Source organism: Nicotiana tabacum, chromosome 13, assembly GCF_000715075.1.
Source record: "Nicotiana tabacum cultivar K326 chromosome 13, ASM71507v2, whole genome shotgun sequence".
Lineage (NCBI taxonomy): Eukaryota > Viridiplantae > Streptophyta > Magnoliopsida > Solanales > Solanaceae > Nicotiana > Nicotiana tabacum.
The window spans coordinates 30,984,976-30,998,619 of NC_134092.1; the positions used below are offsets into that span (position 1 = coordinate 30,984,976).

The window sequence follows — 13,644 nt, forward strand, 5'->3', positions numbered from 1 at the left end:
AAATCCTCTCGAACCTTCTCCTCTCTCCACAGAAACCCTAGCCGTCCCTTCAAATCTCTCCAAATCCGTCTCAACCATGGATTCTCTCCATGATTTACTTACCTTCTGTGTGTTATCTCATTATTTTCTACAAAACTATGGTATCACCTAGTACTTGCCTAAACATGGCAAGTACTATCTCTCAGAATCCGGCCATTCGACTTCAATCGCTTGAATCTGGACAGTATTTAGTTCATATACATCATGACCATGGCTATATGAGTCCGATTAGCCGAGATTTTCGGCCAATCTTTAATTTCTGTCAATTAGGGTTTACCTATTTTTTTTTCTAATCCGATTTTTATTGATTCAGCATGTTAATACTTTCTTATTTATGTTCGATTTTACAGTTTTCCTTGTGGACTGGTTCGATTTCTGTCACTATATAAACCCCTCCTTATCCCCCTTTGAAGCAGAGGTGGAATCGATATACTTTCACTAAAAGTTGGAGCTTTGTTCTGTGATTCCCTCATTCTCTTGTTCTGTACCACATTTTTGGCCGTCTGAAAGCTAATGCCACTGAGATTCTGTTATTCGAACTTTCCCTTGGTGCGAGCATTACCCGGAGTTCTTTTGAATCTTTTGGGAACTTTGACGCATTAAGATTATGGGTTCTTGTGGAATTTTTGTTCTTTGTTGTTGTCTGTTTAACTGGTAAGTTGCTTGATCTTTTGCAATTTCATTTTTATGTGTCTCTGATTTGCATGTGCTCTCGCTTCTGAAATCTATGGCTTAATGTGTTTCTGGGCTACTTTTATGGATAACTCTGTTAGCTTTACACTCTTTTTAAATCTCTCTAGCATTTAACTCCTCCTAATGCTGCTAGTTCTGAGATTGTCTATGTCTACCTTGGATAATCTGAACTTTCCTAAGCTCGTTTAGCTAGGGTATTGGTGTCTGAATGTTCAAGAATATGCCTACATGCTTTGTCCTGAATCTCTGTAATGAATGCCTCACATCTGTAATAACATGTGTTAAGGCCTACACTGTTAACTATGACTTGTTTCTCTGCAATTGTGTCACTCAGCATGCTTACTTGATCTCATACCCCTTTAATGATGGTTTTAAATTATAGAACAGTTATCTCAACTTGTTTTTCCTACTATGTTTGAATTGTTTTAAGATGAATCCCTGGCATAGCTTAGATTTTCCCTTGTTAATTAGTCTACTGGTCAATACTTGAATGCCTACGTTTGCCATTTGACATGAGTTTATTTTCATTCTGTTCTGAACCTCTGCAATACTTATCTTGCATATGTAATGTGTTCTAATCTGTGTTAAGATTTTTTCCATCAACTATGACATTACTTCCCTGGTAATATGTCCCCCAGCATGTCTTTGGCTCACTTAATTCCTTGTTCCTTCAGTAATTACTTGACTTGTCATAATGTGTGTTCCCCTATCATTTCTAAATATTGTCTTGTTCCCTGATGAGAGTTAACATGTCTGTCTTATGACACTAGGATGTATACTTAGCATAATTTGGACCTTTTAGGTTTCAATTTGCTAGTATTATGCACTTCTGCATGATAATCTTTGTCAATCTTGCAAACTTATTTTTTCCCTAACTCTTTCAATATGTGGTCGTCTATGTGTTATTTTACTAAGTGTTGAACGTGCTTCTAATTCCCTGCTGAACCTACGTTTAATTTGTGTGACATGTTTGATTAGTTGCTTTGTGTTCTCATCCTTGCTATGTCTACTTTAAGTTATAAGTGTATTCCCTCAATTCCTGTCCCTCAACCATTGTCCACTCTCCCCCATTTGTTATCTATGCTATCTCTAACCTCTTATTATTGGCCGGCTGAAGGCCAAGGATACTAAAGCTTTTCTCTATTAACCTCCCTAGTGTGAGCACTGCTCGGGGTCTATTTTGAGACCCTTGTGAACTCTGACACACTCTAGGGCCTCAAGTTCTTTGGCCATTTTCCTTACTACTCTGTTCTGTCCTTCTTTCTGCTTGTTGAATGTGCAAATTGACTTGTGTAAGTTATTGTTTCCTGGATCCTATTATAAAACCATGGTTGTTGGGTTTGGTTCGAGTTCTCTTATGGTTTTTGGGCTATGTTGAGATCTGTGTGGAGAAAGAGCTTAATTGAAGGCTTGTCAGTGCTGGGTATCTTTTGGGCATGTCTTGAGCCTACTATTATTGCTTGTACTACTTTATAATTTATTCATTATTGGGCCTGTAATAATTTTGTAATAACAATTGGGGTGATAGTGGAATTGGAAAATGGGTATCTCCTAATACTTGCATGAAAAGGGTAGAAAGCTTGTTTATAGGATTTGTGTGATCTATTTGCTATCCGACCTGTTATATGTGAATCTCTTTGTGTACTATTAGAAATCATGTCATTAGGGAATCACAGGCTCACATAATTAGTATTTTGTCAATGCATGAGTATTATATCTATTCTTGTGTTTACTACTATGTTTTGCTAGATATCATGCCTATAGAAAATAATTGCTAATGACTGCTCCTTAATCTGTTCAATAGATATCATGCCCATAGGGTTTTAACTAATTAATTCGCTATTGCAATCTCATCGTCCATCTAGAAAGCATGCCTATGGGAGCTAATTGTATGAGAATCAGTTCCAATCGCCAAGCTTTAGAAATCATGCCTATAGGACATCACTACTCGCTTTTCAAACGTTGTTTTATTGTTCATCCACGCGATTATTAGGAAGCATAATAATTTTGAGCACTTCTAATGAGTTTCATTGTACCTTATTGTATAAATCACCTAGAAATCATGCCTATAGATTTGTCCATTGATAATCTGTAATAGCCACTTAACAGCAATTGGCACGTACCAACTGGTAATTTAGAAATCCTAGGTCTAAAGTGGCTTGCGCATCTGAATCAGATCATCTAGAAACCGTGCCTATAGAGTTTAATAATTGCAATCCCTTCAATTCTGAAAACTGCCTATATGTAAAATCTGTTTGCATGCATTTGTCTGCCTAATTGCGGAGGCTAATGTGAGCCTTTAATTGGATTTAATTGTAGTCCTATTTGTTTTGAATTGTTGCCTAGTTTTAATATTTTTGAGCAGCCTAAGTCAAGTCTAGAACCACCCAAAAAAATAGAGGTCCAAATGCCTCCTGGACCATAGGCATGGGACGAGTAGTTCACTCATAAGGCACGATTTAGAATCAACTAGTGCGCTTTAGGTAATAACTTAAAGATAGTAATCAGGTAGCAGGAGATGATAGTCTGTGCTCGCTGAATAATACGAGTAACACCCCATCTCGAGGGAGTTACGAAGTATTATTTATGTTGCACGGGGTGATCCTTTAGGCTAAAAAACTTTGGACCCCTCATTTATCTTTAAATCAAGTATTTGTATTTACACAAAGTCTTTGATAATCATACTTCCCAAACTTCTTATTTTCTTTGTCTTTGTTTATCTGACTAATTCATATAATTCAAGTTCGGTTAGGACCCGCAATTGTGGACCTCGAAGAGTGCCTCACACCTTCTCTTCGAGGTAATTTTGAACCCTTACCCGATCTTTGGTGATGCAAACTACTCAAACCCAAATCATATGCAAATAGGTGCCCTAACGCACCTTAAACCATTAGGTGGCGACTCTCCTATTTTAATACCTCCTTAAAAGAGTTGTTACACGTCGAGGCCCGATTTGATGAATCATGGGCACATGTCTTTGATATTTGTCTCATTTTCGAACGAACTCCCTTACATCTTTGTTCATATCCATCCAAGAATATCCTGCTCTGATTATTTTGTGGACCGACGAATTGGCACCGGAATGATTCCCACAAGTACCTTCGTGAATTTCACGTAAGATGCAATCGGTGTATCCTGGTCCCAAACATATTGCCAGTGGACCATCGAACATCACCCTAAATAGCGTTATGTCTTCGGACAAGGTGAACCGCTGCCTTCATGCACAGAGCCCTCGACTCTTTTGGATCTGACAGAAGTTTCCCGTTCTTGAAGTATTCTATGTAATTGTTTCTCCGATCCCAGGTTAAAATTGTGGAGTTTATTTCGGCGTGTCCTTCTTTGACCACCGATCTTATAAGTTGTACGACAGTCCCCGAGTTGATTTCGTCATCTTCGACCGACGAACCTAAGTTTGCAAGAGCGTCGGCCTCGCTGTTCTGTTCTCGGGGTACATGCTGCAAAGTCCATTCCTTAAACTGATGTAGAGTCACTTGTAATTTATCCAAGTACCTCTGCATTCGATCTTCTCGGACTTCAAAAGTCCCGTTGGCTTGATTTACCACGAGGAGGGAATCACATTTAGCCTCTATGACCTCGGCTCCCAAGCTTCTAGCTAGTTCGAGACCTGCAATCACGACCTCATACTCGGCCTCATTGTTAGTCAATTTTATAGTTCTAATAGATTGTCTAATTACATTACCTATGTGTGATTTTAGTACAATGCCTAATCCGGACCCCTTCGCGTTCGAGGCACCGTCCGTGAAAAGGGTCCAGACTCCCGAAGAGGTACCCGATTTTATAAGTAGCTCTCTTTCAATCTCGGGCACGAAGGTTGGCGAAAAGTCAGCCACGAAGTCTAACAAGATTTGAGACTTGATAACGATTCGGGGTCGATATTCGATATCGTACCCACCGATTTCTATGGCCCATTTGGCCAATCGACCCAAAAGCTCGGGTTTGCACAAAATATTTCGAAGAGGAAAAGTTGTTATAATATGTATCGGATGGGATTGGAAATATGGTTTTAATTTTCTAGAGGTGCTTATTAAAGCAAGCGCTAATTTTTCTAAGTGTGGATATCTAGTTTCGGACTCGCCTAAGGTCCGATTGACATACTAAGTAGGGAATTGCGTACCTCGTTCTTCTCGAACTAGGACTCCACTTACCGCTATCTCCGAGACAGCTAAGTACAAGTAAAGTTGTTCGTCCACTTTCGGGGTATGAAGCAGAGGCGGGCTCGATAAATACCGCTTTAGTTCTTCCAAAGCGTGTTGGCATTCCGGAGTCCATGCAAAGTTGCTTTTCTTCTTAAGCAGTGAGAAAAATTGGTGGCTCCTATTTGAGGATCTCGAAATGAATCATCCCAAGGCGGCTATTCTCCCCGTTAACCTTTGCACGGACTTCACATTATCTACTACCATGATGTCCTCGATAGCTTTGATTTTATCGGTATTGATTTCGATTCCTCGATTGGATACCATGAAACCAAGAAATTTGCCCGAGCCAAGCTCGAATGCACATTTTTGGGGTTGAGCTTCATATTGTACTTCTTTCATACGTCGCAAGTTTCATGCAAATATTTTAAATGGTCCTCTGCTCGCGGGGAATTAACTAACATGTCATCAATATAAACTTCCATTGATTTCCCTATTTGTTTTTCGATCATTCGATTTACTAGGCGCTGATAAGTTGCACCGGTATTTTTTAGACCGAATGGCATTACGTTATAACAATAGGTGCCGTACTTGGTGACAAACGAGGTCTTTTCTTGATCCTCCGGGCTCATTTGTATCTGGTTGTACCCAGAGTAGGCATCGAGAAAATTGAGAATCTCGTGGTCGGTCGTGGCGTCGATCACAAGATCGATGCTAGGTAAAGGAAAGGAATCCTTAGGGCATGCTTTGTTCAAGTCTTTATAATCTATACGCATTCTGAGTTTATTTCCTTTATTAGGGACCACCACCACATTTGCTAGCCATTCGGGGTATTTAACTTCTCGAATGGATCCTATTTTAAGAAGTTTGGTTACCTCGTTCTTGATGAAGGCATGTTTGACCTCGGAATGGGGCCTTCTTTTTTGCTTTATCGGACGGAAGTTTAGATCCAAGCTCAGTCTATGAGTGGCTATCTCCGGTGGGATCCCTGTTATGTCGAGATGGAACCAAGAGAAACAGTTCATGTTAGCTATAATAAATTGAATAAGCTTTTTCCTGAGCTCGGGGTCTAACCCCGTGCCCAGGTATACCTTTCGCTCGGGTAGATGTTCGACTAGCATGATTTGCTCCAGTTCTTCGACCGTTGACTGGGAAGCATCGGTATCGTCGGGGACCACAAAGGATCTAGGGATCCCATAGTCATCGTCTTCGTTAGTCTCCTGATTTCCTAGTTGGGTCGAAGCTGACGTTTGTGATTGCTATTTGGTATCTTGTTCACCCTTCGAATCTGATCCCTTGGTCGATGATAGTGTAGATATCGGAATTACCTCATCGATGACAAATATTTCTCTTGCGGCTGGTTGCTCTCCGTAAATCGTTTTGACTCCCTCCGATGTTGGGAATTTCAGAACCTAGTGGAGGGTCGAGGGTACATCTCTCATATTGTGGATCCACGGCCTTCCAAAAAGAGCGTTATACCTTATGTCGTCGTCGATTACATGGAACTTCGTTTCTTGGATGGTCTCGGCCACATTTATTGGCAGGACTATCTCGCCCTTAGTAGTTTCACATGCCATACTGAACCCGTTTAGAATCAGGGTTGCGAGCTCGATCTGGTCCCGTAGACCGAGCTGCTCTACGACCTTTGATCTAATAATGTTTGTCAAACTACCTCGATCAATTAACACACGTTTAACTTGAGTTTTATTCATGAGTACAGATATTACCAGTGCATCGTTGTGGGGTTGTATGATTCCTTCTGCGTCTTTATCATTAAGGGACAGGGTTTCTTTAGGTGCGTAATCCTGAGAGATCGCTTCTCTCTTTCAATCGACATCTTAGTGCGCTTAAGCACCGACCCTTGGGAGGTATCTATCCCACCGATGATCATGTGGATGATGTGTTGTATCTCCTCTTGTTCGTTTTGTCTTCTGAAATCCCTATTTTTGAAATGGTTTTTGGCCCGTTCACTTAAAAATTCTCGAAGGTGCCCTTTATTGAATAAACGGGCTACCTCCTCTCTCAGTTGCCTGCAATCTTCTGTTCTATGGCCATGAGTGCCATGATACTCGCACATTTGATTAGGATTCCTCTGGGAAGGATCGATCTGCAGAGGTCGGGTCCATTTCGCATCTTTAATGCGTCTGATAGCCGACACGATGGCGGTTGCATTTATGTTGAAGTTATATTCTGATAACCGTGGTGCTTCCTTAGGTCCAATATGCCTGTCGAACCCATTCCTGTTCATCAGCCCCCGAGACCCTTGGGCTCGATCACCTCTTTTATCACCTTGTACGAGGTTACGTCTTGGTTCGTTACCCCTATGATCTCCACTATACTGCCGGTATCGGTCCCTGATGGGCCTTGGTTCTCGGTTGATGTCCCTTTTAATAACGGGCCCAGAACCCAACTGGTCATCTTCAACTTTGATCTTCGATTGATACTGATTGTGTACATCGGCCCAGGTAACAGCTGGGTACTCGATCAGATTCTACTTCAACCATCGTGAAGCCATCGATCTTCGTTCGTTTAGACCTTGAATGAAATCTTGAACAGCCAATCGTCTGTGACCGACGGTAGATCCATTCGTTCCATTTGGAAACGAGATACGAATTCCCTTAGCATCTCGTTATCTTTTTGTCTTAACTTGAAAAGATCGGACTTCCTGGTTTCGACCTTTATAGCCCCAGCGTGTGCTATTACAAAAGAATCCGCAAGCATAGCAAAAGAATCGATAGAGTTAGACGGTAAATTATGATACCATATCATCGCTCCCTTTGACAGGGTTTCACCGAATTTTTTCAATAATACAGATTCGATCTCATCGTCTTCTAGATCCTTCCCTTTAATGGCACATGTGTAAGAGGTGACGTGTTTGTTGCAGTCGGTTGTTCCATTATATTAAGAAATTTTGGTCATGCGGAACTTCTTGGGAATCGGTTTCGGAGTTGCGCTCGGGGGGAAGGGATTTTGTACGAATCTTTTGTAATCCAAGCCTTTCAATATCGGTGGTGCCCCCGGGATCTGATCAACCCTGGAGTTATATGTTTCTACTTTTTTGTTATTTTCTTCGATCCTCCTTTCTCCTGACTCTATTCGTTTTGTCAGTTCATCAAGTATCTTAACAATTTCGGGATTAGTCCCCGATTCCTGCTCATTTGACCTTACTACAGCCGGCCCCATTTTGTGGGTGACTTCTTGGGGTGGATTAGGCTCGAGTCTGGTCGGTGCTTGAGTTGGCTCTGCAATTGGGCTATTGCTACTTGTTGAGCTTGCAACATTTCGAAAATCATATGCAAGTTGATTCCGTTTTCCTCAGCGTTTTGGGTATTTCGAGCTGCAGATCGAGTTCCACCATGAATGCTATTTTCAGGGTCGGAACGTTGGTTTGCCTCGATGGCAGCATGTGAATTAACGTCTATTGGCTCTTCGACCCGAGCTCCAACGGGATCGACGAGTGGCCTTCCACCCTCGGGGGTTAAGTTGTTGTTCTCATCTTGAAGGCCAACTTCGTTGTCGATAGGTAGGGACATTAATTGAGAATTCATCGTTTTCAACCTAAAATTCAAAGACACTTCCAAGAGCAAGTGTGAAATAGTGTGTTTCATAGAGATTTGTTCCAAATAACCACTAATATCATTAGCTCAACGGTGGGCGCCAAACTGTTTACTCGAAAAACGGATAGAGTTGAATTTATATGTAGTTCTAAGCATACGTAGTATAACTTGGCACAAACCGGAGAAGTGAGTAGAAATATATCGATTATTGAATGTAAAAATAATGAAATAAAAACCAAATTGAGTGAAAAATGATTTATGAACAAGCAAGACGAATCAATATACAAAGCCCAAAAAAGGATAATCTCTATATGAATATCAATAATCTTTTCAATATGGAAGTATGTAGATGCCTTGATGCCCTTTACAGAAATGATAGTCGTTCTTCTTATAATGGAGAAAACCCTACTTTAGAATAAAAAATACATAGTGGGGATCCCATGATAGATTAGTTAATTGGTTTTTTCTTAATTCCCGCCGAGATTCTCTCCCTTAGTGCGGCTATAACGGTTCTTGTCTTCTTAGCTAGATCTTGATCGGACTTGGTATTGGTCGATCTCCAGATTTAGAGCTCGATATTGACTCGGGGCCCGGTATTGATTCAGTCTCGGTATTGGTCGGTCTCTAGCTCTTGAACTCGATAACACCACTTCACATCATAGTTCGATTTGGACCCGAGCTCGATAATGACTTTGACCTCGGTATCCTGGCTTCAGATCTCATCTCGATATTATAAAGATTACCTTCGGTCCATTATATTCCAATCTTGACTATTCATACGAAGGTCGAAACCGATTTTGACCGTATACAGTACTACAAAGAGTTAATATCAATCTCACATATGTTTGTGAATATATAGTATAGATGAACCGAATTAGGCAAGTTGATAAGTTGTAATACTTAGAAAGAGGTTTTAATATTCAACTGATAATCAAAAGGATGGTTTTTAATAATCATGGAACTTGACCAAAGAAAAGAAAGGTTAATTCTCTTATCACGATTTAAGTTGTATATAGGGGTGTACTAACCAAACTGATAACTCGTACCAATCCGATAATTCGAGTCAAACCGAAAATAAAACCCGACTAGTAATTTGGTTTGACTTGGTTTGATATTGAAAAGAAACCCGACCATAATAGGTTTGGTTTGGTATTAAACAAAAAAAAGTCAAACCGAACCAAACCAACCGACATTACATGTATGCATATTTTAAAATATTAGATAGATAAAAATATTTATTAGAATGTAAGTTATAAATATTTCTTAATTTTTTTATAGTTTCTATATTTAGCATAATATTTTGAGTTGGTTTTATAGCCCATATAAGTGTTTTTTGTTTTTTGTCTGGCCCATAAAAGTATTTTTGAGCCCAAACCAAAAACTAGTTCTAAAGCAGAACTAGACTAGTACTAAACTAGTTCTAAAAGACTAAAACAATCGAAACCATTTTGCCTCTTCTCCAAAGGCAAGAAACCCTACGTTCCATTAGACCAAAACCCTCAATTAGCTCAAACACTATCAACTTCTTAGAGTTTAATATATATATATATTTTGTTTATTTGTTAGGACTCTTGGTTGTAATGTCTACTCTTAAAAAGTTGGTGATAATTCTTATGCAGAGTGCAATATGATATGCATTTTATCTTTTTGATGTTTTTGCGTTGGCAGAAGAAATATTATTTGAAAAGTTCAATTACTATAGTTACATGGTTGTGTAAATTATGACTATTTCACTGTCTCCGGATGCGATTGCAATGGACACTACTAAACATGAGAAAGTAAGGAGAATTGAGGAGTGATGGTTGATTAAAGTTTCCATCAGTTTTCTAGAATTGAAATTGGAACCATACAACCTATTGACTAACATATTTTAGGTCAATGCTAAAAAATAAAAATAAAAAATAAAAACATGGTTATTATTGGTAAAATCGTATTTAGGACTAAAGAAATATTGAGCACAAGTTTATCGGGAAAAAACCCAAAAAATTCAAGAAACCCGAGAAAAACTGAGATTGAAAAACCCGACTTTTGTTGGTTTGGTTTGGTCTATAGATTTAAAAACCCGATACAATTGATTTGGTTTGGTAATTACAAAATCCGAACTAACCCGGCCTATATACACCCCTAGTTATATACACTGACAACAACAACAATAACAACAACAACAACGACCCAGTGAAATTCCACTAGTGGGGTATGGGGAGGGTAGTGTGTACAGAGACCTTATCCCTACCCCGAGGGAGTAGAGAGGTTGTTTTCAAAAGACCCTCGACTCAAGAAGACGAAAAGAGACAATATTAGTATCACCAATAGAAACCATAGGAAAATAACATCATGGAAATGAGAAAGTAGATGCAAAGCAAGCGCGATAGACAGTACATAGACCCGGCACTATAGTAAACAAAGGAGTAGTAAGACACAACATTTTCACTAGCTGACATCGACAAAAACCTTACAAGACTAGCCTCACAAAGGTACGAAGTAAGGAAGACTCAACTATCTCCTAACCTACAACCCTAATACTCGACCTCCACAACTTCCTATCAAGAGCCATGTCCTCGGAAATCTGAAGCATCGCCATGTCCTGCCTGATTACCTCTCCCCAATACTTCTTAGGCCGTCTTCTACCTCTTCTCGTGCCCTCCAAAGCCAGTCGCTCACACCTCCTTACATCATGGCCGGTCTAACCACCGCTTTGTAAAACTTACCTTTGAGTATCGGTGGCACTCTCTTATCACACAAGACATGCCAACCTTCACTGCATCCACCCCACCCCAATATAGTGTTACATCCTCATTAATCTCCCCTCCCCTCTGAATAACCGACCAAGGTACTTGAAATTGCCACTACTTAGTATGACCTGTGATACTAACAGTGAAAACATATTTTATACTATCAACTAATTTTAACTTGTGATTGCATGTTAGTTGTCATTTTAACATGTTATCTATTTAACGTTTTATTATAAAGATATACTTGTAATTAGTTTAAAATGACTTGATTATATAAATATAGTTTCACCTATCAATACATAAAATTTAATTAGACTCTTCTTGTTATATTGGTGGCAACCGTCTTGAAATGCGGAAAACCGTAAAATGAAATTAATTTAAGACAAATTGGATTCTTTCACTTTTTATTGCATAGAAAGAATGTTTAAATGTAGGTAAATTTGCTTTACCAACCACCATCTTTGACCTTATAGATAAACTTACGTTCTCCTACCTAGATTTTCGACGTGCCCATGGATTGTACCCAAAACCATTGGACACCAACTTTTCTACCCCCACCATGATATTACTCATATATACGTCCCTTCTCATTCCAATCCCTTGTGTCCATTTTTCTCATAATTCACCTCTAGCTAATTAAAAACATGGCCAAACTTCTCAACAACACCATCTTTTGCATTCTCTTTTCAATTGTATTTCTTTCATTTGCCAAATTACTATCCTCCTACCTCTCTATACCTTTCCCTCTTGAGTACATTTCACTTATTGTCCTTTTACTTCCCCTAATAATCAACTTCCTCTGTGTTAAGCCCCAAAACAACCTCCCACCTGGTCCAACAGCAGTCCCAATTTTTGGTAATTGGCTTCAAGTTGGCAATGACTTGAACCATCAACTCCTTGCCACCATGTCACAAACCTATGGTCCTATATTTTTACTCAAACTTGGTTCAAAAAACCTAGCTGTGGTATCGAACCCTGAGCTAGCTAACCAAGTTCTACACACGCAAGGGGTCGAGTTTGGGTCCCGTCCACGTAACGTTGTCTTTGATATATTTACTGGTAATGGACAAGACATGGTGTTCACCATTTATGGTGACCATTGGCGAAAAATGAGGCGTATTATGACGCTTCCATTTTTCACTAACAAAGTGGTGCACCAATATAGTGATATGTGGGAGAATGAGATGGACCTAGTTGTTGATGACTTGAAGAAGAATGAAAAAGTGAAATATGACGGAATTGTGATTAGGAAACGATTGCAGCTGATGCTATATAACATTATGTATCGAATGATGTTTGATGCCAAGTTTGAGTCCCAAGATGATCCTTTGTTCATTGAGGCAACAAAGTTTAATTCAGAGAGAAGCAGATTAGCTCAGAGCTTTGACTACAATTATGGTGATTTTATCCCTTTGCTTAGACCATTCTTGAAAGGGTACCTTAACAAGTGCAAAGACTTACAAACAAGGAGACTTGCATTCTTCAACAATTATTTTGTAGGGAAAAGAAGGTAACTCATTTTTCCCTACTAACTATGTTAATTTTTTTTTAGTGCAATAGTGACTATTCATGTTAACAATTTCTTCAAATATTTTTGAGAACAGGAAAATAATGGGTGAAAATGGAGAAAAACACAAGATATGTTGTGCTATTGATCACATTATAGATGCTGAAATGAAAGGAGAAATAAGTGAGCAAAATGTACTCTATATTGTGGAGAATATCAATGTTGCAGCAATTGAAACAACTCTATGGTCCATGGAATGGGCCATAGCTGAGCTTGTAAATCATCCCATTGTTCAACAGAAGATTAGGGATGAAATCTCAACAGTCCTCAAAGGAAAGTCAGTCAAAGAATCAAACCTACATGAGCTGCCTTACTTGCTAGCAACAGTAAATGAAACATTAAGACTCCACACACCAATACCTTTACTTGTACCACATATGAACCTTGAAGAAGCAAAGCTAGGTGGTTACACTATTCCTAAAGAAACTAAGGTGGTTGTGAATGCATGGTGGCTGGCTAACAACCCTGCCTGGTGGAAAAACCAGAACGAATTCCGGCCCGAGCGGTTTCTCGAGGAGGATAGTAGCACAGAGGCAGCTGTTGCTGGTGGCAAGGTTGATTTCAGGTACTTGCCCTTCGGTATGGGGAGGCGGAGCTGCCCCGGAATCATCCTTGCACTGCCAATTCTGGGGCTTGTCATAGCCAAACTGGTGTCAAATTTTGAAATGCAGGCTCCTCCAGGTGTAGGAAAAGTTGATACAAGTGAGAAAGGAGGGCAGTTTAGCTTGCACATTGCAAAACATTCCACGGTTGTCTTCAAGCCTATTGCTGCATAATATTACAGTTTTTGTTACTCTATAAAGATTTCAATGAATATTACAGTTTTTGTTACCTCTTTGTATCCCCAATATCATTAGTTAGTTCAAATTAATGGAAGTCTTCACATTCTGTGCCTATCCTAC

The 13,644-nt window shown here is 39.6% G+C and overlaps 1 protein-coding gene across 1 annotated transcript; it reads left to right on the forward strand.

Moving 5' to 3' along the window:
• The first annotated feature begins 11,800 nt into the window (after positions 1–11,800).
• On the forward strand, positions 11,801–13,573 carry LOC107820794 (cytochrome P450 CYP73A100-like). Its single transcript, NM_001326071.1, has 2 exons — positions 11,801–12,685; positions 12,780–13,573. Exons 1-2 carry the CDS (start codon positions 11,820–11,822, stop codon positions 13,516–13,518), a joined length of 1,605 nt encoding a protein of 534 aa, NP_001313000.1. The 5' UTR covers positions 11,801–11,819; the 3' UTR covers positions 13,519–13,573.
• Positions 13,574–13,644: the final 71 nt, after the last annotated feature.